Raw genomic sequence first — 27,905 nt, 5'->3', positions numbered from 1 at the left:
AATACCCTGTCTCTACAAAAAAAAAATTTTAAACCAGGCATCATGGTGCACGTTGGTAATCCCAGCTACTCAGCAAGTTGAGGCAGGAGAATCGCTTGAACCCAGGAGGCAGAAGCTGCAGCGAGCCGAGATTGCACCACTGCACTCCAGCCTGGGCGACAGCGTCAGACCCTGTCTCAAAGAAAAAAGAAAAGAAATAAAGAATCTGGGTTCTGACATTTATTTATTTACTCAATGTATTTTTTTCTTTTCTTTTCTTTTTTTTTTTTGAGACCCAGCGTTGCTCTGTCGTCCAGGCAGTGTAGTGGCGCGATCTCGGCTCACTGCAGTCTCCCCCTTCCGAGTTCAAGCAATTCCGCCTCAGCCTCCCGAGCAGCAGGGACTACACGCGCGCGCCACCACGCCCGGCTAATTTTTTTGTATTTTTAGTAGAGAAGGAGTTTCACCGTGTTAGTCAGGATGGTCTCTATCTTCCGACCTGGTGATTCGCCCGCCTCGGGTTCCCAACGTGCTGGGATTATAGGCATGAGCCACCGCGCCCGGCCTATTTACTTTAGAAAAACAAATGTTGCAAAGGTGGAATCATACAACATATGGCCTTTTGTGTCTTATGATATTCATTTTTGCATCTGAACGTTCAAGTTAAATAATATCTACCTTGTGAGGGCATTTGAATCACTTAGAATGGTCCTCGGCACAAAACTTGCCTTCAAAAAATATTTGCTTCATTTAATTTCGATTTATTCACGAAGGGCTAAGGGACGCTGTGCAAGGGCTGGGAGAAAGTGTGCGCCTGCGCTCTGCGCCTTCTAGAGGGCAGTCAAGGGGGCTGGGAGAAAGTGTGCGCCTGCGCTTTGCGCCTTCTAGAGGGCAGTCAAGGGCTTCTGCCTGACCCAAGGGGAGATCTCGCGAGACTTTCAGACCTCTGGCAAGAGGCGTGAGAGGAAGATTGCGTTGTCGCGAGAACTCTGCCTTTTGGGACCTAGGTTAGTGTGGGGCCGTGTCTCAGTCCACCCAAGGTCTCCTCGGATCGCGCGGAGAGGCACTCGGACCTGGTAAGAACGCCGTGGGCCGGGTGGAGGCTGGATGATCGCTGGCCCCGGGCTTGTCCGTCCCCTTCCCGACCTGACCGACACCGGGCCCGGCCTGCCTTCTCCTCCCCTTCCCTCCACACGCCAGGCCCAGGCACCTCTTCCTGCCTGCCCGCCGGTCCCGGCCTGCCTTCTCCCCTTCCCTCCACACGCCGGGCCCGGGCCTGCCTTCTCCCCTTCCCGCTACACGCCGGGCTCCGGGCCTGCCTTTTCCTCCCCGACCCTCCTCATTCCCGGCCCAGAAACCTCCTGCTCCCCGCCGGCCTTCCCCTGGCTTTAGGTGTGACAGCTCCAAGTTTCCTATTTCTCTCGCCTCTTGCCTGGATCTGGGGCGTGGCAAGGTCTGTTTTGCCGAACCAGCCCAGAACACAATCCATTTCTAGCTTGTCAGGTGGAAATACAAATAAGATATTGGGGTTTTTTTTTTTTTTTTTTTTTTTTTGGCCCTCTGTGTGCTAAACACATACCGTCACATTTAGTTCTCCCAATAATCCCGAAAAGTAGCTTGATTATCTCTGTTTTACAGATGAGAAGAGTGAGGCTTGCTCATTCATTGGTTCATCCACCAACAATCATTTATTTGGTGCCTGTATGTTCAGGATGTTGAGGATAGCAATGAAGAAAATGGACACACTCCTAATTCTCATGGAACTAAATTCTCGTGTTGGGAACAACAATAATCATAAGCTTACGTGGCACGGGATTTAATGTGGAATGATGCCATCAAGAATGGCAGAAGTAGAATGACAGAAGTCAGAGTGCTAGAATTTATCTGAACCCACAGGCAGAGCTTTTTTCCTTTTAACTGTGCCTTTTTGTGTCTATCTAATCAGGGTCGGGTTCACCATAGTAACTGCCTTTTGGATGGACTTAGCTTTCCACCACGCACTTGGTAATTTGGAACTAAGTTTACAGAGACTCTTGAGTTACTTATTGGAATGAGGATGGCACAGGAAGTCATAGTTGGCCCATTTCTGTACTGAGATCCTACTGTGACATTTCCAGACTTTAAAGTACATGAGACCGTTTGAGAAAGGCTTACCCTAATGATGCAATGGAGGGAGATTCATTTGCTGCCTTGTGGCTTAGGCAATTTACTTGGTTTTCTCATTTGAAGATTTGCTAGCTTGCAGATTTGTTCAGATAAGTAAATGAGATAATGGGGGGTCCAGCACAATAACATTCCTTTCACTTTCTCCTTCCCTCCCTTCCAGGGAGCCTTTGTCCTTGGGTCTCTGAGGAAAATCCTACTCTTGGAAAGTTTTGTGATACTTTTTATCTAAATAAATCTCTACAATCACATTATTACCTTTGTGCAAACAGGCATTTCGGAAATAGAAAAAACACGTTGAGCTATTGAAGGAAAGGAAGATGTCCTTCTCAAAGGCGGAGAAGGTATTTTAGAACTACATGATACCCCTGACCCCTGTTTTTATTAAATCAGCATAGCTGTGCCAGAATCTCAGGAGCCCGTGTAGGGGTTTCATAAAACTCCATAGTATATCCTGACACATATCCCTCCCCCGGTTTGAGAGTCCCTAAGTTAGTGTTTTATAATACTTTCCCTCACATAGTGTTAGCATTCAGTGCCAGTCATTGCTGCTGCTGATGGACTTTGAACTCTGTCTCTTATTTCAAAGAATTAGTATTTTCTGCTTTGTTGGCAAATCGGTGACACGAGTTCTCCTCTAGGTGGCAAGTTCACCATTGTGTTCTCAGGGACTATCACAGTAGTGGCAGTTGAGGTACTCCATAAATAGTTGTTGGATGAATACATAATACCTTAATACTTAATGATTCCTTCAACATACCCGGTATGGTTAGGGACTTTGGACTCAGATCTAGGATTAAATCTTGGCTCTTCTACTTGGAAGTTTGTGACTGTAGGTAATATATTTAACCTTGTCAAGTCTGCTTTTTTTTTTTTTAATTGTGATGATAATAGCCCCTTTAATGGTTTGTGAGTGCTAATTGAGATAATGAGTTTTTAAAAAAAGGCTTGGCACATAGTAGACTAGATGTAAATACTTACTGAATTTATTTACTCAGTAATTAATTATTGAATACCTACTATACAACAGTGAACAAAAAGACAAAGTCCCCGCCATGTGGAACTTACCTTATAGTACGTTTTCTGAAGGGAGATCAGAAAATAAATGGTTGCTACGTGCCAGATTGTGGTTAGTACTATGGACAGTGATAAAGCATATTGAGGGGGAGTGGAGGCAAGACTTTTAAAAATAAAAGATGGTGAGGAATGGCCTCACTGAGAAGGTGACCTCTGAGCAGACACCTGGAGGAAGTTAAGGCCTGGGCTTGATACCTGGAGGAAAGTGCAAGGGCTCTGAGGAAGAAGCATCCTTGTTATGCTAAAGGAGCAGCAGGAGGAGAAGAGTAGGGGTAGAGGGGAAGAGTAGGTAGCAGTCATGAGGTTTCTGCAGGAGTCCTAGAGAGAGATGATGGTAATGAAATTGATGAACTTTATGTCTGTCTTTGTTATATCCTGTTCTTTGACAAAAAGTAATAAAAATAGCTAATACTTATATAGCTCTTACGTGCATCAGGCACTATTTTAAGTGCTTTACATATACTAGTCATCAGATCTTTCCAACAAAGTATACCTAGCCTCAGAAAATGAAGATTTGTCACTCTTTAGGATATACAGTGGAATGTGCTGCTGGTTCAGAGAGCACTTTCTCAAGCATTACTGAAATCAGCAGTGAATTCACTGCCTCTGTTCACATACTGGTTAGGTTGCAAAGGAAAGCCTAAAATGTCTATAACAGACCACCCAACCAATATGTATGCATTGGGTTAAGTTCAGTTTCATGGAAGAACTGTAGAAGGCCATGACATTTTTTATTACTCTTCTTGCTATTTTTTAGTCCTTTTAAAATTTTCATCCAAGGTTTTCATTTTGACTTTGTTTTCATGTAATTACGTCTGGACACATTGCTTCAACATAGAACGCACATGAACGATATGGCGGTCTAGGCTGGAATGGGGGTCCAGTTGACCACTGTTGCTCTAGCTAGTAGGCATTATACTATCTCCATGCATGTCAGTTAGAGGAGCTGCCATATTGTCCTTCTTAGCTTATCTTCTTTGATTGTTAAATCATAACATTGCAGTGCTTAACTTCTGATATGAATGACTGTACACTCTTAGTCATTCTTTTTTTTTTTTTTTTTTTGAGACGGAGTCTCGCTGTGTCTCCCAGGCTGGAGTGCAGTGGCGTGATCTCGGCTCACTGCAAGCTCCGCCTCCCGGGTTCACGCCATTCTCCCGCCTCAGCCTCCCAAGTAGCTGAGACTACAGGCGCCCGCCACCACGCCCGGCTAGTTTTTTGTATTTTTAGTAGAGACGGGGTTTCACCATGTTAGCCAGGATAGTCTCGATCTCCTGACCTCGTGATCCACCCGCCTCGGCCTCCCAAAGTGCTGGGATTACAGGCTTGAGCCACCGCGCCCGGCCTTAGTCATTCTTATCCCAAGTTGTCATCCCTAATTTTGCTTGACTTAATTAATCAAGATGTTCCTCTTTGGGGTTAGCAGTGTGTTTGGGGACACCTTTGGGGCTTAATATGCCTCTTATGCAGCATTACCTAAATGCTCTACAAATATGACAGTTTGGTTCAGTGAAGTAGTGAGTAGCTCACAAAATAAGTTAAAAGGTTTTGTTGTCAGTTTGGTCATGGGTGAGAAGTTAAGTCTTTAAATACTGAGACAATTACAGCTTTCAAAAGAAGATAATCTCAGGTGTGTTTTGAGCTTTATTTTGGCATTATTGCTAGTCCTCCAGGCTTTAGAGGAGGGAAAATACTAATATTTTATCACTTGTTGGCTTCTATAGGGAGAACCACAAAACGTTTGCCATATAAAATCAGGATAAAATGGCATTATTACTGTGATAGTAGGTAACATGTTTTCCTATCCTTCACTATATTATGGCAAGAAGTTTCAAGTTGAATATCATCCCCCCAATATTCAACTTGAAATTCAGTTAGAATTTCTGTGGTACCGCCAACTCTGAAGAAAAAATTCAGAGTTGGCTGTAAAATACAGTAAATGTGTCCCCTTTAAACCAGTCTTGCTGCTGTTTGTGTGAATCCACGAAGCTGAGCTTAGCAGGAAAGATACTATCTCAGCACTTATTCTGGGATCATACTTTCAGTGGCAACACCCTTGCCAGCCTTGTCTTGTTTGAAAAAATCCCAAAAGTAATAGTTGTGCTAGAAACATTTTCTTTCTCTGAAAAAACCTTCCTGCGTTAATACAGGCCTTAGTGGGACATCAAGTTGATTATGTTTAAAGCAGAACTATACCATACTTACTGTGGCTAGTCTGAACCTAAACATTAATTTATCATATATTCATCCGTTTGTCCAAAATGTCTTAGGCCTCTGTTGAATTTAGGGCAAAGCATTGTACAATGCCAGGTACATTCTTCTCTTTATGTCGATTCAGTGGCACACATAGAATGTGAACGGTTGGTAATGCCAAGGTACCGCTACCAGGCTGTCTGCTCAGTATTAGGATGTACAAAGCTATTAAATAAATAAGACATGGTTTCGTCTCTCATGGAGCCCTCAGGCTAAGGAGGCAGGCATGTAACAATAGGGTAACATGTTACAGGCGTCCTGCGGGAAACCCATACAGATTACAGTGGTCATGCAGGAGGGAGCAGCCAAGTCTACTGGCCAATAGTATTGAGGAATGAGGTGCTCTGTCAGGAAGGACTTTGTAGTTAGTGATGGTGACTTGAAAAGCAGACAGGTAGGGAGAAGAGGAGAGACTGGCATTGCTGGCAGAGAGAGCTGGCATAGCCAAGCTGTACAAGATAAACCAAACTATCCTATGCATAGAACAGCTGTCCAGTAGATTAGGGTGCAGGAGCTGTTCTGGGAGACAGCAGGAGAGCCACAGTGAGGCTAGGAAATAGAGAGCTGTGATGGTTAATTTTAGGTGTCAACTTGACTGGATTAAGGAAACCTAGAAACCTGGTGAAATGTTATTTTGAGGTGTGTCTGTTTCCAGAGGATATTAGGGTATGAATCAGAGTGGATTAGGTGGGGGGAAATCCACCTCAGTGTGTGTGGGCACCATCCAATCTGCTGGGGCCCAGAGAAAACAAAAACACTGAAAAGGCAGATCTATCTGCTGGAGCTGGGATACATTCTTCCTGTCCTGTCTTTGGACAGTAGAACTCCAGGCTCCCCAGGCTTTGGGCTTCAGGACTTGTGTCAGTGGTCCCTTGGGTTCTCAGGCCTTTGGCTTCAGACTGAGATTTACACCATCTGCTTTCCTGGTTCTGAGGCCTTTGCACTTGGACTGAGCCATGGTACTGACATCCCAGGGTCTCCAGCTTGCAGACGGCCTGTCATGGGACATCTCAGCCTCCTAATCACATGAGCCAGATCCCCTAATAAATCCCCTCTTATATCTATGTCTGTATATATCTTTATGACTATATCTATGTCTGTCTATATAATGGTCCATTTCTCTGGAGAACCCTAACTCAAGAGCCTTATTGCTTTTAAAAGAAATTTGGACTTTATCCTGTAGGGAAATGGGGAGAGCTATGCTGCTTTAGATGAGATGATCTACTTGGGATGGATGGTTGTTGTTTTGAGACAGCATAGAAATTCTTGAAGCAGAAGAGAGGTAAAATACGTTATGCATTTTTCCTCTTTAGAACCTAAACATTTTATAAAGACACAAGATCAAATACTGAAGCATAAGGGAGTAAAATCTACGTGTAAAGTGGTCTGAGTGCAGAATTTTAGATTTTTATGATTTTCTTTCTCAGTCTTTTTATGTTTATGTAATATTTAATAAATCACATCATCATAGTAACGGCTACAGCTGGCTTGAGGAGAAACACAAATGAATATAGCTGTGAAACTCAGTGAAAATATACAGTAGCTGAAGACTTTACTATGCTGGGGCATTGGTCAGGATCTTTTAGAGAGGGAACAGAGACCATCAGTTAAGTAGGTGATGGCCAACAAAGTTTCTTTGTATTTACATTGTGACCAGCCGTTTTTCAGAGGCACATAAAATAGATGAAAGTTCCTGACATCAGTTATATTTTAATAGACTTAAGAATTCCTTCTTTGTTGCCATTGATGTAAATTAGTACAAAGGACCATAAAATTGTAACTTTAGTCATTCAGAAGTATGTCTAGTTTTTTTGTGTCTTTATGAAATGTATTATCCAATGAAGGCATTTGGAATTAGGGAGAAATTTTCTTATTTTTGATAATGAATGCCTGGATTGGGGTCCCAGAAATTGTATGCATCACAGACAAAGCAGGCATTTCCACTCTGTTCATCTGAAATCTAAGGGATACTTAATTTAGGGTAATGGTTCTTTAGTGTTCCCCTTTGGTGTTTCTCATGTGATTTTGCTTTACTCTTACTATTAACAAAAATAGCTTTATATTCATAGAAAAGAGCAAGTATTTTACATTCAAAAAATCGACTAAAAGGTAATAGAGTTACAACGTTGTCTAGATTTCATCTTTTGGCCTGATTGCATATGCAGGCTATGAGGATTATTTTAGAGAAAAGGGAAAGCGAGAAGTACCATAAGCATGATAGTCACAGGTAGGTAGTGCTATATGCCAGGCACTGTCCTAAACATTTTAGTTCATATAATTCATTATGGTTCATGTAATTCTCATTGAGTTGAGCCCATTATCGGGTGGAGCAAGTCGGGGAAAGGAGAGGCTGGAGAGGAGCCCCAGGTGCCATCCTAGGTCCCTCTAGCTGGCCTTACCCTGACAAGCCGGGCGGGGGCAGCAGGCGTCTAGCGGAGAGGCCCAGCGGCGAGGGAGCTGCGCGGGGGCCGCGAGCGCCAGCGGAGACTGGAGGGGAGCAGGGCAACAGTGGGCGGAGTTTTCCGCTCCTCCCCGGCCCTGGCTTGAGCGCTCCAGTTCGCTGGTGGCAGCCGTGTGACGCGCTGGCGGGGCGCGGCCCGGGCTCGGGGACCTTCCGCACTCGGGTCAGCGGTAAAGCAGCCTGTCGTTTGCCGGGCAGCTGGCGCGTCGGTGACCTGGCCTGTGAGGTATGTCTGGCAGCCCAGGGGCCGTAGCGGGAGCCCTTGAGGCTGGCTGGCGCCGGGCGGGAGCCAGAACCCCGGGGCTGACTGCGCGCATGCGTGCAAAGCGGCGACCGGGGCGAGGGTGAGGGCCCCCTGAGGCCGTTTGGAGAGGGCTTTTGGGAAATCTAGAAAGCCACATGAGTCAATGTTGCTTTCGAATTAGAAACGCCTTGCGGTCGGTTTTCAGTTACTACTTTAGAAAATTGATGTGCTGGGATTTATTGCTCTCATTTACTTGTGTAAAGGTGGACAAATTTGAGCCTAGTAAACTCTGAAGTGTTAAATCTTAAAATGTTCAATAGTGAATTTATTATTACCTTATTTTAAATCTGTTGCGATATTAACGTTTGTTTGTGTGGTTTAAAAAAGATTACAGAGAACCAGGTTCTGGATTTCAGAAACTGCTTGTCTTGATAAGGAATTTAAAGTGGGCTGGGGCTAGGGTAACATGTATATAGTCCTTGAGTTAATGAGTTGTATAAAAAACAACCTTTCTAAAAAAGAGGGAAGAAAGAACGTGTGAAGTGAAAAAAGTTTCGAGGTAAAATTGCAAATTATTTTTTAGTTTATAATTTTTTTAAACTAAAAGCTTTACAGATGATCTAATGCAGGTTGGCTCATCAAAGATAACCATATTGTTCAGTTAGTATTTCGAGTGTAGTACTCATAGGACACATAGGTATCCTGTGGATAGATGCTGCGCTTGGCCTTTTAGCAATGACTAGGATGCCAGGCAAATAAGTAAAAAGTAGAGGTCTTTGGAGGAGGAGGGGCAGGTGGCAAGGGGGGCAGAGAATGTGAGAGCTGGAAGGTGAGGTTAGAGATGATCTAGTCTGAGCTTTCATTCTTACAGACAAATGAAGCCTGGAGTGGCTGTGATACAAACGTTGAATCAAAACCATTTGCATTGGTATTTGGCAGTGTTTTGGTTTTTCCGAGCTTATCATGACATACAAGGGTACTGTTGATTTATTTGTTTTTTTTTTGTTTTTTTTGTTTTTTTTGTTTTTTTTTGAGACAGAGTTTCGCTCCTGTTGCCCAGGCTGGAGTGCAATGGCTGCGACTTCGGCCCACCGCAACCTCTGCCTCCCTGGTTCAAGCGATTCTCCTGTCTCAGCCTCCTGATTAGCTGGAATTACAGGCATGCACCACCACGTCCGGCTAATTTTGTATTTTTAGTAGAGACGGGCTTTCTCCTTGTTTATTCAGGCTGGTCTCGAACTCCCGACCTCAGGTGATTCGCCCACCTCGGCCTCCCAAAGTGTTGAGATGACAGGTGTGAACCACCGCGCTCGACCAGTACTGTTTATTTTTGTTTCTGTTATCCAAGGCAGAAGAGTCTGAATAATTGTGGTTATAATTTACTGAGGACTGTGAAAATTGACCGAAAATCTTAATGGAAGTTATTTCAATAGTAATCCATTGGAATGTTAATTTTAATCTCTAGTGTTGGCAAATAAAAATACTTTATGGGTGATAATACACTAAAGGAAGAACAAGTTCACCTGGGAGAGAGAACCCAGGACTAGACCTTGGGAACTGTGTTCTGAACCCAAATCTTACCCCTTCCGGCTGTGGCCCTTCAGATGGGTCACTTAAACTATCTGGGCTTTTTGTGGCTTCATCTGTAGAATGAGAGTGTTATATTAAAGAGATGGCCAAGATTTTTTCAGCTTTATTTTTTATTTTTTTAAAGAGGCTTGTGAGGAGCTATTTTTCAGCTTTAAATTGTAGTTTGTGTGGGTCACAAGAGTTATAGCTCTTTGGAAATTTTATGGTTAAGCCATACAGTAATGACTTAGCTTCATTTGTGGTTAGTTGCTCAATTCTGGTCCCATGGTCTTCAGACTTTACAAATAGATTTGTGCAAAGCATTGTGTAAACATAGCATATATAGTTTAAGGAATTCCTTGTTGAGGAAACTCCAGGTTTTGTTGTTTGTTAGAAGGGTATGTGTGTTTCTCTCCTCCTCCTTTACTTCCTCCACCCCCAAATTTAGGACAGGGATCCTAGAAGCAGGGAAGTTTTAGAAAGCACTTAAACTTTTAATGTTGTCTCAAACATGGACGTTTAAGGCAGTCTTGTTTTGAAGATGGTAAGGCAATATTTTGGATTATAATGGTGAAGATAAAAAGACATTTTTAGTAATCTTTTATTGATTTGAATATTAGGATCAGAGCTGATTTGGTCCATTCTTTTTACAGGTAAGAAAACAGTCAAAAGTATCCATACTTGGTATATATTAGAGGATTTAGACTATTGAGTTTTTGGAGTAAATAAAAGATTGCCTTTTGCTATGCTGTATAGTGAAAGACTCGATGGAAATCTAATATTTATTAAATAATCACCATCTCCTTCCCCCTAAGTCTGTGAGTCTGTATTCCTCACATATGAATTAGGAAGTTAGGTTCCACAAGGGCAAATGGTGCAAGGTCATAGCCCTGATAAATGGCTAAAGGATTCTGTCAGATCCTATTCACAGCCTGTCAGCTAAACCTGATAACAATAACCACTGTAATATGGAGGGCTTATGGTATGCAGGTGCTAGGCTAAGTGCTGGTAGACAAATAATGTCTCACTTTAACCTTACTGCAGCCCCTTTGTAGCTGCCATCCTTGTCTCCCTTTTTCCTGAGGAAATTGAGGCCCAGAGAGGTTATGTTACTAGCTCAGGGGTCTCAAGCTGGGAGACACAGTCAGAACTCAGGTTTGTCAGACTCCAGAGTGATCTCTTGATGGTCATGCTTGCCACTCTGGCTCTTGAACCTGAAACAAATGGTGAATAACTGTTGAAAATGGCCATGCGAGCTAGTTACCTCATACCAGTCTCTTTGGATGTAACATTTCGTACAGCTGGCTTAGGCTTCAACTCATTGTGATTTGAATTCACCCATGATTGGGGCTCTTCATTTCAGCTCTGAAGGTTTCCTCTTCATCACAGTGCAAAAGGGCAAGCCTTTGCACAGCTCCTTTCTTGGCATCTGGGCTCTGAAAGCTGACAGTGCTCTAACTGCGCCACAGGGAGGAGGAGGGACAGAGAGAGCCAAAGGCAACAAAGGGGCAAGTATCCTGGGACTTACCATAAAGAAATGAAACAGGTTTTCTTCGTGGCTGACAAATGAGTTCTCAAGATGACTTTTGAAGGATAACACTCCTTTTAATTTGAAAAAATGTGATAACTGTGTGTGGAAAAATCAGTTTTGTAACTTTTAAATCTCATCCTACATTCTGTCTATAGCTGATAAGGGGAAAGTCCAGTGTGTGAACTCTTGCTATATTCTACTCTTACTGTGTAATATTAATACTTGTGATTGAATTGAGAGTACTTGCTTTAGGAATCTAGTAGTACAGTCAGCACTGTATGTGTTTGAGTTTGTCTCCCGTATGTTCCGGAATTCTGGAGTTTTGACATTGTGAAGCAACAATTTTATTGATTAAATTTTACACTGTGCTAGGCATTGTGGCATTCCACACAAATGGTGAGGATCTAAGAGTGGGAAATTTGGCACAGGTGAAGAAGGCTGGGTAACACATTTGAAAGACTGCTAAACATGTCTTGCATGACTGACCTAAGTGCAAAGTGAAGCAGCCCGTCACACTCCAGCTCTCCAAATCGGAGTCAGCATTTCACCCGTGTGATGCAGGTATTTTTCATAGTCCCTGCAGTGAGTTCCAAGTGCACACTAACGCTTCTGCCTAACACAGGCAGCTTATGGCATGCAAAAGGAGGATGCAAGGTAACCACTGTTGGTGTGTCCAGGGTTGGAAAAATTTCCACAGGGATTTCTGTGAAGTCCAATTAAGGCAACCCTTTCTTTTTAAGAGATGATTATGGAAAAAGAGACTGATGAAACAAAATCAGCAAGGGGAAGTTTAAAAATTTCCTGAATTGTTGTTTCTTATAGAAACTCTAGTTCCTGAATCGGAGTCTTTTGCTGAGATAGTGGACAGAAAGTTTGTTTTGCTGCTCTTCCCACTTCTCTCAGAATACATTATTTCTGAGGGAGGAACTCACCACTTTTGTCTCTATCCAGCTTTCAGCTAGGCATCTGGCCCTAAACTTAGTCTTAAAGATGCAGTCAAGGCCTGGCAAAGTTCCTTTGTCTCAAATGGACAGTCAGCCACTTGGAGGACTCTGCCCTGGGTAGGCCACTTTTCACCCCAAAGCTGGCTTCTCCGAGAAAGTCATTGCTTTCAGGACAGTTAGGAAGTTATTTATTGCCTAACATGCCTCCTATTAACCTTTTTTACCCCCTTGTGTCTGTTCCAAACAAATTTAATTCTTCTAGTTGACAGGTCTCCACATACTTGAGAATGGTAATCATGTCCTCCTGGAGACGTCTCTTATCTAGGCTAAACAGCCTTCCTTCCTGGAGAAGTTTTTCATGGTTTTGAGGCCTCTCTCCCTTTTCTAAGTGTCCTCTTCTAAAGCGTGTTACTCAGAAATAAGTTTTGAATTTAGTCTAATAAACATGGAACAGGTTAATCCTGTGACAAACACTATACTTTTGGTAAATGTAGTCAAATAGTATGTGAGTTATTTTTTCCCACAGACCCAGCACACTGTGAATTCATAGAGAATTTACTTTCAGTTAAAGATGTCCACCCTTTAAAAAGGGTGGAAAATATTCTTTTCCTTGCCCTCCCTGATTAAAGTGAAAAACTTACATTTTGTTTTGTAAGACTGAACAGCTGTGTAGAGATTGTTTTGGGAAATGCTTCTGTCACAGCCCCGTGTTACCTCCAGCTTTAATGTTTGTCTTCTATGTTTTCATACAAGTAATTAGAAAAAACAGGGATGTGCCTCTAAAAACTTTACACACTGGCCTTAGTCTGTCATCCTTTGAGTATTTTGTAAAAAATAATCTTATTCAGTTTAATTGTGCTTCTCTTTAGCTGATATTCACTTTGTCCACAGTGATATCATACAGTTTTGCCACAAGACTTCTGTCATTCCTTGGTGTCTACAGCATTACCTTTACTTGCCGGTTTAGTAAAACAATCCAAAAGGAAATAACTGGTATCACAGGGCTTAGTGAACCTATTCTGAGCTCTAGTAATCACTGCTGTCATTTTCTCAGTGTTTAAAAATCATGTCATTGTTCTTCCAGTAGCTTTTGTCAAGTTTTACTTCATGGCTTTACTGACACTCTTGTGTTGCAGTCTCATTTTATCATTAATGCTGTTCTTCCCGTTTCTGTTTCCTATCGCTCCTAAACCCAAGCTTTTTAGAGAACTCTGTATTTACCAATTTCTGTTTCTCCTTTATATGAGAATCATATGAAATCATTTTGTCACATATAATCTGTTATATATAATGCACATTCTTTTATATATTATATATTACATATATTCTCTATATAAAAAACATGTATCTGTATATCTGTTGTATTCTTTTTTGTTGTTTTGAGACAGAGTTTCACCCTCTTACCCAGGCTAGAGTGCAGTGGTGTGATCACAGCTCACTGTAGCTGCGACCTCCTGGGCTCAGGTGATCTTCCCACCTCAGCCTGCCAAGTAGCTGGGACTACAGGTGCACACCACCACATGTGGCTAATTTTTGTATTTTGTAGAGACGAGGTCTTGCTATTTTGCCGCGGCTGGTCCAGAACTCGTGGGATCAAGTGATCCACCCACCTTGGCCTCCCAAAGTACTAGAATTACAGGTGTGAGCCACCGTGCCCGGCCCTGTGTTATATTTTTGAGAGCTTCCTAGCTGTGAAGTAATTCTTAAGTTCTTCCTAAATAAAAAAAAAAGTTCTACCGTAAAGGGGGAAATTAAAAATTCCGTCTTCTAAACAGTATTCTAAACTTGATTGTTTGCAGCTTATTTTCAAAGTAATCAAAGATCCTTCTGTACCTTTTAGTCTTCATCTCTAAATCTACAAAGAGGAACACATACCTCATATGACTATATGTGTGTTATAAATAGAAAATTATATTTTAATGTTCTTTTAACTTTTCAGGACACTGTATGCTCTGTTGATTCAGGACAATTAGTGTATTTTTCCAGAAATAGCTATTCACATGTAAAGTGTTACTAGAGTAGATTTTAGAGTTTTATGGCAGGAACAGTGGTAGAGGGAAGGGAGGAGACAATATTTATTAAGAGTATCTTATGTGCTAGCTCCAGTGTTGGAAAGTAATCTAAGTAGTTAGTAATGGGAGTTGGCTGGAATGATCATTTGAGGGATGATTGAAAGGTGGTTTTTGGTTGTAATTATGGTGCTATTTATATATATTTTTTTCTTTTAAAGGAGCAGTGAGGAGAATGAATACCTTCCAAGACCAGAGTGGCAGCTCCAGTAATAGAGAACCCCTGTTGAGGTGTAGTGATGCACGGAGGGACTTGGAGCTTGCTATTGGTGGAGTTCTCCGGGCTGAACAGCAAATTAAAGATAACTTGCGAGAGGTGTGACATGTGCTTTTCTCTTCTCTTGTCTGGACTCTTGGCACAGGGCTGGTTAGAGCATGGCCAAGGACTTGGTTTCTCTGTGCCAACAAAAAATTTCACCCCATGCCTTGCGTGGTCTACTTGGTCCCAGTCAGTTGCCTGATACACTGGTGCCTTTCATCCCAAGGGGAAATAAGGCAGGTGCTAGAAGAGTCTGGAAGACCCTGTGCCATTCTAGAAAATTCTATTCAGCATGCATTTTTGATTACTCCTCTGTGTGATTCCTCAGGCACTGTAACCAGTAAAATATGAAATGAGTGAGCAGTATCCTCTCAGCTGCGTCCTCTTGATTGCATGAAGGATGCACTTGAGCATCCTCCCCGTCATCTTTTAACTGGTTAATGGCATTGTTCTGTAAATGACTATCTGTTAGGGCAAGCCAGAGTGAAATCTGTTGTTGGTTCCAGTAGTATTTTGTTGTTGTGTGTGTTAGATCAAGTATTACATGACTTTGAAACACAACTTTATTAAACAGGAAAAAAAAATGTGTTTTAAAATATAGTTTCTTATGTGTATTGTCATGGATAATTTATGGCCTGTTTTGACTTTTTCCCTTGGGATTTTTATATTTAGCCCTGTTTGAATCACTGTTTATGCTTCCAGAAACATTAGTTTATAATTTTACTTAAATTGTCTACCCTAATGGTCTTCTAGCTGTTGACATGTGGTGGCACATCTCTTTACTAAATTGTTCTGCTGTAAATGGACTGCTCATTCTGTGGGGTGAGAAAAGAGATAAGGGGCTAGCTATTAAGTTAATACTCTGTCTTTATTCTGCTGATAAACTTGTAAAACCATAGGTTTTTAAATTATGTGGAAAACTGAGGGGGATCAGTATTTCCTGGTACATTCTTGTATTTTCTTTTGATTAGGACACCCAAATTAAACCTAATCCTCTTAGAAGGATGGGTATTGCAGGAGGATTTTAGAGTTTAGGTATGCCTTTATGGCTGGGATTCTTAAATTGGGGTCCATAGGGCTTTAGTGGGTCCTTGGGTGGACTTTGGAACACTAAACCGTGACATTATAGGCAAAACCTTGAAAATACGCATTTTTTCTGGGGAGATACTTCATAGATGTCGTTGGATATTAAAAAGGATTTGTGATTCCCCCCAAGCCCTCCCCCGCCCCAAAAAAGTTTAAGAACCTCACTATTCTGCAGGAAACATCATTCTTTGGGATTATAACACTAGGAAGCTAACATGTATGTGTTTCCTAGGTCAAAGCTCAGATTCACAGTTGCATAAGCCGTCACCTGGAATGTCTTAGAAGCCGTGAGGTGTGGCTGTATGAACAGGTGGACCTTATTTATCAGCTTAAAGAGGAGACACTTCAACAGCAGGCTCAGCAGCTCTACTGGGTAAGGTGACTGCATGGCTAGAACTGGTTTGAGCATGGCTTCTGGTTGCCAGAGAGTATCTTCCTTGTAATGCAGTGTTAATATAGATCAGATAAAAGTTTAATCTCAAGTTCTGTTTGGTAACTTGAGTATATCTGGTGCTCTTGGTATCATTGTGGCTAGATGGTTTCATTTTTCTTTTAGTTATTGGGCCAATTCAATTGTCTTACTCATCAACTGGAGTGTACCCAAAACAAAGATCTAGCCAATCAAGTCTCTGTGTGCCTGGAGAGGTAACAACCCTTTTTGCTTATTTTAACTTTTGACTCTTTAACTTTGGTATACTAAAAGAAAGTCAATTTTGTAACTCATTGCATGTGTTGTATTTAACTTGTATGTTGCTAGGATAAGATCATTCTGCTTTATGTATTTAATATTATACTTGCTGATACATGAATAAGCCGTCTACCTTTGGTTGAGTATCTTAGAGAAGTATAATCATTTAAAATTACTCACAATTTGACTTTTGTTTTGGGTGAAGCTGATGAAATAGATATTCCTTAAAAATAGCCAATTTTGTTTTTCTTCCCCAGACTGGGCAGTTTGACCCTTAAGCCTGAAGATTCAACCATCCTGCTCTTTGAAGCTGACACAGCTGCTCTGCGCCAGACCATCACCACATTTGGGTCTCTCAAAACCATTGTGAGTAATCGCATATGCTTCATTGGGCACTTCTCATATCTGTGGCATCACAGCTGGTCTTAAAAAAAATTACTATGAGTAGTGACTTTCTTGAGAATTTGATTAGTTTCAAAAATTTCATGTTCTCAGCTGGGCGTGGTGGCTCATGCCTGTAATCCTAGCACTTTAGGAGGCCGAGGAGGGCGGATCACTTGAGGTCAGAAGTTCGAGACCAGCCTGGCCAACATGGTGAAAACCTGTCTCTATTAAAAATACTAAAAAATTAACTGGGTGCCTGTAATCCCAGCTATTTGGAAGGCTGAGGCAGGAGATTCGCCTGAACCCGGGAGGCGGAGGTTGCAGTGAGCTGAGATCACGCCACTGCATTCTAACCTGGGCGACAGAGTGAGACTCCGCCTAAAAAAAAAAAAAAAGTCATGTTCTGCTTAAGTTGCCTAGGTTGGTAGTTCTTGGAGTGTAGTACAGACTCAGTGATACTCTTTTGGAATGCCTCATGTATCTCTCCAAATACTTCTGATATATTTTTTGTAAAATTTATGGCTTGAATAGTTTTTAATAAAGAACCAAACATTTGGGTCTTGTTAAAAGTGGTAATACAACCAATTCTGGTGAAGATTTTTTATATAATAGTTATGTGGTAGAGTATTCTCAAATTTGATAACTACTTTGTAAGTCATGGAATTTAGTGTCAACAATATTTCTAATGAAATATTAATGCTTTAACATTTTTGAAATTTGGAATTATAATTTCACTTTTTTGGCAGCATAGCATAAATAACATGATTAAATTATCTCATTTCATAGCAAATTCCTGAGCACTTGATGGCTCATGCTAGTTCATCAAATATTGGGCCCTTCCTGGAGAAGAGAGGCTATATCCCAATGCCAGAGCAGGTAAAATACCATTTTGTTTTTGGTAATTAAGTCATTGCTTGGCTTATATTTCCTTTGCGTTTTATATAGCTTTAAAAAAATACTACTATTTGTAAAAAGGCACCAGTGGCAATGAGTTAGTTTATGAAATTGAATGCTTCCCTTGCGATCTAATGCCAAATAGAAATTTAGATATCTTGCTGGGGTTAACAGACAAAGTAATTATCAATAGTTCACAGGAAATTATCATTAGCTGTCTTACTGATACTGGTTCTCTGTGAGGGATCCTGTTTATAATTTGTAGAGATGATTTATTTCTAAAGGAATGGCAATGTGAATAAAGGATTCTAGATGTTTTAGTTGAGAAGAGCCCTAGAGATCAGCTATGTCTCTTGTTTTATAATTGTGAAAATTGAGGCTCTGGGAAGGCACAAGACTTGCCCAGGGTCAGTGGCAAGCCAAGATTAGAGAGTGGCTCTTCTCCTTTTCTGGTGAACTTTCTACTGCATTTGACATTCCTTGTTATATGATTAACAGAAGTCAGCATCCGGTATTGTAGCTGTCCCTCTCAGTGAATGGCTCCTTGGAAGCAAACCTGCCAGTGGTCATCAGGCTCCTTACATACCTAGCACCGACCCCCACGACTGGCTCACCCAAAAGCAGACCTTGGAGAACAGTCAGGTCTGTTGCTGCTTTTATTGTTTCTACAGTAGACGCAGCAGTAGGTGGGGTTAGTTACTAATTAGTAGTAGTATGTGTCATTGTTAAGTTTTTGGTTGCAGAATTGCTTGAACCTGGGAGGTGGAGGCTGCAGTGAGCCAAAATTGCCCCCACTGCACTCCAGCCTGGGTGACAGAGTGAAATTCTGTCTCAAAAAAATAACAAAACAAAACAAAACAAAAACCAGTTTAGCATCTGGCATGCAGTAGGGGCTCAAGAATTTGATGAACTAGCCGGGCGTGGTGTTGGGCACCTGTAGTCCCAGCTACTTCAGGAGAATGGCGTGAACCTGGGAGGCAGAACTTGCAGTGAGCTGAGATTGCGCCACTGCACTCCAGCCTGGGTGACAGAGCAAGAGTTCGTTTCAAAAAAAAAAAAAAAAGTGCAGACAGAATCTCCCAAGCAGTCATAATTGTTCTGGCAAACTAATACTGTGTACTTTTTGTGTAGACTTCTCCCAGAGCCTGCAATTTCTTCACTAATGTCTGGGGAAACCTAAAGGGCTTAGAAAACTGGCTCCTCAAGAGTGAAAAACCAAGTTATCAAAAGTGTAACAGCCATTCCACTACTAGTTCTTTCTCCACTGAAATGGAAAAGGTTGGAGATCAAGAGCTTCCTGATCAAGATGAGATGGACCTATCAGATTGGCTAGTGACTCCCCAGGAATCCCATAAGCTACGGAAGCCTGAGAATGACAGTCGTGAAACCAGTGAGAAGTTTAAGCTCTTGTTCCAGTCCTATAATGTGAATGATTGGCTTGTCAAGACTGACTCCTGTACCAACTGTCAGGGAAACCAGCCCAAAGGTGTGGAGATTGAAAACCTGGGCAATCTGAAGTGCCTGAATGACCACTTGGAGACCAAGAAACAGTTGTCCACCCCCAGCATGGTTACAGAGGATTGGCTTGTCCAGAACCATCAGGACCCGTGTAAGGTAGAAGAAGTGTGCAGAGCCAATGAGCCATGCACAAGCTTTGCAGAGTGTGTGTGTGATGAGAATTGTGAGAAGGAGGCTCTGTATAAATGGCTTCTGAAGAAAGAAGGAAAGGATAAAAATGGGATGCCTGTGGAACCCAAACCTGAGCCTGAGAAGCATAAAGATTCCCTGAATATGTGGCTCTGTCCTTCTAGAAAAGAAGTAATAGAACAAACTAAAGCATCAAAGGCAATGATTCCTTCTAGAATTGCTGATTCCTTCCAAGTCATAAAGAACAGCCCCTTGTCGGAGTGGCTTATCAGGACCCCATACAAAGAAAGAAGTCCCAAGGAAGTGCCTAGTACTGAAGACAGAGATGGCAAACAAAAGTTTAAAAGCCCCATGAACACTTCCTGGTGTTCCTTTAACACAGCTGACTGGGTCCTGCCAGGAAAGAAGATGGGCAACCTCAGCCAGTTATCCTCTGAAGAAGACAAGTGGCTGCTTCGAAAGAAGGCCCAGGTGAGCATAAACATCAAAATAGCACTGTTTGAGTTTTATTTATTTATTCATTTATTTTGAGATGGTGGAGTCTCTGTCACCCAGGCTGGAGTGCAGTGGTGCAGTCTCAGCTCATTGCAACCTCCCCTTCTCAGGCTCCAGCCATCCCCCTGCCCGCACTACAGCCTCCTGTGTAGCTGGGACTGTAGGCATGCACCACCATGCCTGGCTAATTTTTTGTATTTTTGGTAGAGATGGGGTTTTGGCCCGGGGTTGGTCTCCTGAACTCCTGAGCTCAAGCGATCTGCCCGTCTCGGCCTCTTAAACTGCTGGGATTACAGGCGTCATCCACCACACCTGGCCTGGAGTTTTATATTTCATAATCCCAAACCTTCCAAACTGGCCAGATCCTTAAATATGTTAAATACTAAATTTGGAATGGAGGATTTATGAATTTTTTGTGCATTTTCCAGGCCTAAGCCCCATCCTTCAGGAAAGAAAAGAATCTAGCCTGTTTTATTGCTATTTATGGAAAATATTTGGGGTAGAAATAACAATTTTCACCTTTGTTTTTGGTTGTTAGAGAGAATGGCCAACATTTAAATTATTCTCTGTAGACCCTATTTGAAAGATAAGTTGGTCTCATGCCTCCTAGTTTTCATGAAGCAACCTACTCTTTTCTTTTATTGCAGGAAGTATTACTTAATTCACCTCTACAGGAAGAACATAACTTCCCCCCAGACCATTATGGCCTCCCTGCAGTTTGTGATCTCTTTGCCTGTATGCAACTTAAAGTTGATAAAGAGAAGTGGTTATATCGAACTCCTCTACAGGTGGGTACATGCTACCAGTGTGAAAATTAGCTTATAGCTAGTTATAAAATAAATGTTTTGTCTTACATATGAAGTCATACTTGGCTCATTGAACCATATCCCTTTTAATAGTATGTATATTAGGCAAGTGAGGGTGGGACGGGGGAGCTCATAAAAAGTTCATGTGTTTTAATTGAATTTGCTTTATGAACTAACTAGGCATACTTCAAAGGGAACTTTCAAGATGTAACCGTTGGGAATTTTCAAATCCCATGTGGATTCTAATAGCTTATAGACCTACCTTGAAGGTGGGTTTGGTTCCAGGCCACTGCAATAAAGCAAATATCCCAATAAAGTGAGCTACACAAATACTTCCGTTTCCCATTGCATATAAAAGTTGTATATACGTTTGTTACGTCTGTAATAACATCATGTCTTAAGAAGAAAACAATGTATATACCTCAATTAAAAAGTATTTTATTATTACAAAGTGCTGAAGGTCATCTGAGCCATTTACACAATCTTTTTGCTGTTGGAGAGTCTTGCCTTGATGTTGATTGCTGCTGACTGATTAGGATGGTAGCTGCTTGAAGGTTGGGATGGCTGTGTCAATTTCTTTAAATAAGATAATGAAGTTTCCTGCATCAGTTGACTTTTCCTTTTATGAAATACTTCTCTGTAACATGTGATGCTGTGTGATAGCATTTTGTCCACAGTAGAACTTTCAAAATTGGAGTCAAATCATGTTGCTCTTTATCAACTAAGTTTATGTAATATTCTAAATCCTTTGTTGTCACTTCAACAATACACAGCATCTTCTCCAGGAGTAGATTCTATCTCAAGAAATTACTTTCTTTGCTCATCCATAAGCAGCAGCTGCTCATCCATTTAAGTTTGATCATGAGATGGCAGCATTTCAGTCACACATTCAGGCTCCACTTCTAATTCTACTTCTCTTGTTGTTTCCACCACACCTGCAGTTACTTCCTCCACTGAAGTCTTGAATTCCTCCAAGCCATCCATGAGGGTGGGAATCTGTTTCTTCCAAACTCCTGTTAATGTTGATGTTTTGACTTCCTCTCATGAATCATGAATGGTCTTAGTGGCATCCAGAATGGTGAATCCTTTCCAGGTTTTCAGTTTACTTTGCCCAGATCTATCAGAGGAACCTACACAGCTAGGGCCTTAAAAAATGTATTTCTTAAATAATTCTTGAAAGTTGAAATTACTCTTTGATCCATAGGCTGCAGAATGGGTGTTTTATTAGCAAACATGAAAACATTAATCTCCTTCTGCATCTCCATCAGAGCTTTTGGGTGACCAGGTGCACTGTCAATGGGCGTAGTATTTTGAAAGGAATGTTTTTTCTGAACAGTAGTTCTCAACAGAGGGCTTAAAAGATTCAGTAAACCATGCTGTGAACAGGTGTACTGTCATCCAAGCTTTGTTCCATTTCTGGAGCACAGGCAGAGTAGATTTAGCATAATTATTATTATTATTATTTTTGAGACAGAGTCTCTGTCACCCAGGCTGGAGTGCATTGGCTCCATCTTGGCTCACTGCAAGCTCTGCCTCTTGGGTTCACACCATTCTCCTGCCTCAGCCTCCCAAGTAGCTGGGACTACTAATTTTTTTGTTTTTTAGTAGAGATGGGGTTTCAGCATGTTAGCCAGGATGGTCTCAATCTCCTGACCTCGTGATCCACCTGCCTCGGCCTCCCAAAGTGCTGGGATTACAGGCGTGAGCCACCGCGCCTGGCCAGATTTAGCGTAATTCTTAAGGGCCCTAGGATTTTTGGAATAGTAATTGAGCACTGGCTTCAACTTAGCCGCCAGTGCAGTGGCTCAGGCCTGCAATTCCAGCACTTTGGGAGGCGGAGGTAGGAAGACTGCTTGATCCCAGGAGTTCAAGACCAGCCTGGGCAACATACAGAGACCCTCTGTACAAAAATTAACAAATTACCTGGGTATGGTGGAGCGTGCCTATTGTCCCAGCTACTCAGGAGGCTGAGGTGAGAGAATCTTGCATCTGGGAGGTCAAGACTGCAATGTGTTATGATAGCTCTGCTGCAGTCTTGCCTGGTTGACAGAGTGACACCCTGTCTCCAAAAAAAAAAAAAAAAGTCACTGACTGTGTTAGTCCCTAACAAGAGAGTCAGTCTGTCCTTTGAAGCCAGGCATTGACTTATCTCTCTAGCTACGAGTTCTAGATGACTACTTCTTGCAATAGGAAGTTGTTTTTGTCTACACTGAAAATATTGTAGCTACTTTCATTTATGATCTTGGCTATTCTGGTTAACATGCCACTTCACACTGCATTTTTGCTATGGAGATGGCTTCTTTCCTTAAACCTCATGAATCAACCACTGCTAGCTTCAAACATGACTTCTGGTTCCTCACCTCTCTCAGCTTTCATAAAATTGAAGAGAATTAGGGCCTTACTCGGGTTAGGCTTTGGCCTAAGGGAATGTTGTGGCTAGTTTGATCTATCGAGACCACTAAAACTTTCTCCATATCAGAAATAAGGCTGTTCTTTTTAAATCATTCATCTGTTCACTGGAGTAGCACTTCGTTTTTTTCAAGAACTTTTCAGCCAGAGAATGAGAAGCTAAAAAACAACAAAAACACACTTTGATTTTGTGTTCACAGCTTGGCTGGTCCAAAAGGCCTGCCCAGCTTTCAGCCTCTCTTGGCCTTCAACATGACTTTCTCGCTCTGGCTTTTGATTTAAATAGAGTGAGAGATGGGGACTCTTCCTTTTAGTTGAACACTTAGATGCAATTGTAGGGTTAATAATTGGCCTAATTTCAATCTTGTTTGTCTCAGGGAACCAGGGAGGCCTGAGGAGAGGGCAGAGAAATGCGGAAAGGCTGTTTGGTGGGCATTCAGGACATACATTTATCGATGAAAAGTTTACCATCTTTAATGGGCACAGTTGATGACACAAACGCTCAATTTGTAAAAAATACAATATAACAAGGTATACCTATATTGGGAAATGAGTCAGAGCTTTAAGGCAGGGAAAATTTGCTTTTATTCTTCAGTGAAGTAACTTATCTGTGGGCGTTTCTTTACAGATGTGAAGGAATGGACAAGAGTTGAGCAGCCTTTCTGCCGATTATCACACATCATGAGCTGAATGACTGCGGCTTGCCAAATCTTTGTGTTTCTGGGTCTGACCAGTTAGCTTAGTTCTTCTCCTGCCTAATTTTGAACTAGTAAAGCAAAGTGAGTCATCAGATTATGAGTTACTGTTTAAAAGAAAAATGCTGTTTATTCATGCTGAGGTGATTCAGTTCCATCCTTCTTACAGAAGTATTAATTCACCCCACACTAGAAAAGCAGCATCTTTGTGGATAGTCTTTTTCACAAACCTCCAAGGCTCCTTAGATTGGGTCATTACTAAAAGTACATTAAAACACTCTTGTTTAAAAATGAATTATTTCCGTAATCGAAGTGTATTGATGTATTCTAAAGCTAGTAAACTTCCCTAATGTTTAATTGCCCTACAGATGCTTCTTTTGCTGTGGGTTTTCTCCTGTTAGTGGTCTGAAATAATGATTTTCCTGTTCTATTAATATATAGTGTATTTTGCACAAAAAATTAACCTGGTCAGTAGTGATTACCAAAATATGTATTAATAATCTTGGCAATTTTTGACATTTTAGCCCACGTTAGTTCTACATTATTCTTAAAAGAAACTCAGCTACTGCAAATTTTGTCTTTCTGTAAATGTTATTAAAATATCCAGTGAGCTCTTTTAGAAGGACTCAGTAATATTTCAAGACTATTTTTGAGGTAGTTCTAGCCTTTTAAAATATTCTACAGACCTATGGGGCTTAAAAGAACCCCAGTACCGACTAAGCAAATAGGCAAAAGACATGTTGGAAATGTAGTATAGTACTTGAACCATTCACTATCATAGGGATTATTGGTGCATCCTGTGTAAATGGAAGCTGAGCTTGACACCTGGTGCTTTTAACTAGTGATAAAGTCATCCTTTCACTGCAAGCACAGCATACCTGTACCTCCAAAAGTGATGTTTTAGTGAACAGGCCGTTTTCAACACTTGTGCCTTGGGGTGATCATTGAAGCTTTGTGAAAACTACTGATGTTTTCTCAGTCTCCTTAAAGTTACGTCCATGCTTTAAAATGTCTGTAGGAGAGAAGTGGGTTTATGTTTTCTCTAAGATACCTTTGCTGCTTTCCATACTTTGAAACTATTAAGCTTCTTAACTGCCTCTTATTGGAAATACTTCTGGGGAAACTTCATGGTCCCACAATGTCATTGCCATACAGCTTCACTAGAGTTCTTTGAACCACAGCTGAAAAGAGCTTTGTATTATTTTTAAATTCCCTCTCCAGATATCATTTAGGAGTATTATAACAAAGGTGGTGGGCAAAAACAATGTAAGGAGCCTTTCCAGTTATCTTGAGTTGCAGCTCTGTAGTTTCTTTTTTGAGGCCAAACACACTGTATTTTACAAGTCAAAATATAATTTATATTAATCACTATGTTAATGAGTATGTGAAACATTCTTTTGCATTGATGAATTTTGTATCTGCCTCCATTAAAAGCATAACAGCCATAGTTGTTGCGTGTTATTTGTAAAACTATTTGTCACAAAGTGTGGTGTTATATAATGTGGTAACTTTTGGTTAGGAATCCAGCTGAGAAACAGCTTGAGCATAAAAATAACCAGTGTATTTTATGAAAAATTAGAAAACAATAGGTATATTAACCTCCATTTTCAGTCTTTTATGAAAACTATTCGTATCTATTAAAAAAAACCTACGGGACTTCAGCTAAGACTCAGTGCCTTTCTACTGGATTCCTCTTACTAGATGCATCCAAAAAGGCCCTAGTTTACTTTCTCCAATCATATAGCCACCCGGTATTTAATACAGTAATATTTATGTGTGTAACCTGTAGTGCAGTTATACATGATTAACTTCATACTGTGGATGAGAAAACAAACTCAAACTAAACAGCTTGGCCTTATGTCCTTTAGTTTTCCCAAGGCTTCCTTGAAAAACATCTAGCTCTTGGTCAGGCACGGTGGCTCACGCCTGTAATCCCAGCACTCTGGGAGGCTGAGGTGGGTGGATCACCTGAGGTCAGGAGTTTGAGACCACCCTGACAAAGATGGTGAAACCCCGCCTCTACTGAAAATACAAAAATTAGCCGGGCACGGTGACAAGTGCCTGTTACCACAGCTACTTGGGAGGCTGAGGCAGGAGAATTATTTATTTGAACCCAGGAGGCGGAGGTTGCAGTGAGCTGAGATCGCGCCACTGCACTCCAGCCTGGGCAACAGAGTGAGACCCTGTCTCGAAAAAAAAAAACCAAAACCTAGCTCTGATTTATTCCTAGTGAGGCGTTAATATGTATGGAATAAAGCAGGATCGTTGGAAAGATTGTTCTAGTATGCTAGTCTAAGGTTAACCTGAAATACCTTGAGGTGGTTTAGCATCAGCTCTATTGGTGAATGCCACCAGTAGCTTATTTCTTTTTTTGAAATGGAGTCTCACTGTTGCCTGCGCTGGAGTGCAGTGGCATCATCTGGGCTCACTGCAACCTCCGCCTCCTGGGTTCAAGCGATTCTCCAGCCTCAACCTCCTGAGTAGCTGGGGTTACAGGGGCACGCCCACCACACCCGGCTGATTATTGTATTTTATTAGTAGAGACAAGGTTTTGCCATGTTGGCCAGGCTGGTCTTCAAACTCCTGACCTCAGGTGATCCTCCTGCCTTGGCCTCCCACAGTATTGGGATTACAGGCGTGAGCCACCGCACCCAGCCACCAGTAGCTCATTTCAACACAAACATGAAGATGTTGTTTTGCCTCAATTGGGACAGAAAATGCTGAGAGTACCTTTCACTTTATACCAAGGTAGATACTTTTAAATTGAGACAACTATGTTTCTGTGTTGGAGTTACAACTTTAGTTCTGTTTTTACCCTTTATTTGGAATACAGTGCAACATTACAGTTTTGGATCATTAAATGAACAGACTTGGTGATATAGTACTGACAAGCATGACCTGAATTCTGGGAGTAAGTGGTTTTCTAGTTCATGGGGGAGGAGAAGAGATATGTGCAAGATCTTCTCCAGAGGAGAAGAGAACCATGGTTCTCAGTGAGTCACCAAAGGCCTTTGGCTTCAACTCACTAATGGCTGGAACAAGTGCCAGTCTTGGTCAACCATCCAGGATTTTCATCACAGCAAATCAAAATCTCCAATTTTTCAAACTAATTGTAGGTAGGAGAGAGAGGATAACTCCAGACTGTCTTATAAAATGATCTAGATACTAAGTGTCCTCCATTCATGAGTTTGCAAAATCTTCAGAGTGACTGTTGGAGCAAGGAGCCTTTCATGTGCTCCCAGTTATTATATAGTGCATAGAGGCTGGTAAGTGTTAGTCCTGTCAGACCACCTCGTGCTATCCCTCGAAGACCACCTGGGAAAAAGAGACAAAAGGAAAATGAAACAGCCATATATTGCATAGTGCCCTAGCATGATAGGGTTAAATAAAAAGTACTGTGAAATGGGCTGGGCACCATGGCTCAGGTAATCCCAGCACTTCAGGAGGCCGAGGTGGGTGGATCGCTTGAGGTCAGGAGTTCAACCAGCCTGGCCAACATACTGAAACCCTATTAAAAATTCAAAAAAATTGGCTGGGTGTGGTGATGTGTGCTTATAGTCCCAGTTACTTGGAGGCTGAGGTTGCAGTGAGCTGAGATCATACCACTGCACTCCAGCCTGGACAACAGGGTGAGAGAAGTGAGACTCCGTCAAAAAAAAAAAAAAAAACAAAAAACAAAAAACTGTGAAATGGGGAGAGACCTTTTTTAAATAAATCAATACTCCATCTCAAAAAGGAGATAAAGTTTTTAAAGTAATACCACTTGTGTAATACATACGACTTGACATTTTCATGTTCACATTCCCCCCCCCCCTACTTTCCAACTTGTTCCTATGGCAGTTTATTACTGGAGCTGCAACTAAAACAGTCATTTCCTGCTAGTAATATCATTTAGAACTCCATTAGCATTGTCATTGGATTTAAGACTGTAATGTAAACAAGGTGGGACCCTATCTGGAAAGAGTATTAACAACCTTTGGACTCTGGATGGATCCTCCAAATATTAACCTTGAAGATTAGTGATGGCCAGGCATGGTGGCTCACACCTATAATCCCAGCCCTTTGGGAGGCTGAGACAGGCTTGAGCTCAGGAATTGAGAATAACCTAGGCAACATGGCAAAACCCTGTCTCTGCAAAAAATAGAAAAATTAGCTCAGTGGAGTGGCATGTGCTATTTGGGAGGCTGAGGTAGCAGGATCGCTTGAGCCCAGGAGGTCGAGGCTGCAGTAAGCTGAGATTATGCCACTGCAC

General features: G+C 41.7%; 2 protein-coding genes across 7 annotated transcripts in view; one reads left to right on the top strand and one right to left on the bottom strand.

Annotated features, from left to right (window-relative positions):
- The first annotated feature begins 921 nt into the window (after positions 1-921).
- On the top strand, positions 922-25,100 carry LOC105486620 (nuclear receptor coactivator 4). Of its 5 annotated transcripts, none has more exons than XM_011749550.2 (10): positions 922-1,055; positions 14,452-14,606; positions 15,868-16,008; positions 16,192-16,280; positions 16,581-16,689; positions 17,494-17,583; positions 18,100-18,243; positions 18,733-19,719; positions 20,391-20,531; positions 23,587-25,100. In XM_011749550.2, the coding sequence occupies exons 2-10, from the start codon at positions 14,466-14,468 to the stop codon at positions 23,590-23,592; spliced, it is 1,848 nt and encodes a 615-aa protein (XP_011747852.2). In that variant the 5' UTR covers positions 922-1,055; positions 14,452-14,465; the 3' UTR covers positions 23,593-25,100. The 5 variants fall into 5 exon arrangements, with proteins under 5 accessions (XP_011747852.2, XP_011747853.2, XP_011747854.2 ...); XM_011749551.2 differs by lacking the exon at positions 922-1,055 and adding an exon at positions 8,024-8,159; XM_011749552.3 differs by lacking the exon at positions 922-1,055 and adding an exon at positions 11,167-11,838.
- The window catches only part of LOC105486619 (mitochondrial import inner membrane translocase subunit Tim23), a 34,467-nt gene continuing 30,610 nt past the window's right edge, over positions 24,049-27,905 (bottom strand). For both annotated transcript variants that reach the window (XM_011749548.2, XM_071070002.1), the window contains one exon: positions 24,049-26,968. In XM_011749548.2, the coding sequence (XP_011747850.1) occupies positions 26,853-26,968 (116 nt within the window). In that variant the 3' untranslated portion in view covers positions 24,049-26,852. The remainder of the gene's footprint in view (positions 26,969-27,905) is intronic.

Source organism: Macaca nemestrina, chromosome 9 (assembly GCF_043159975.1).
Source record: "Macaca nemestrina isolate mMacNem1 chromosome 9, mMacNem.hap1, whole genome shotgun sequence".
NCBI classification, from domain to species: Eukaryota; Metazoa; Chordata; class Mammalia; order Primates; family Cercopithecidae; genus Macaca; species Macaca nemestrina.
This window is presented reverse-complemented; position numbering and strand designations above follow the sequence as displayed.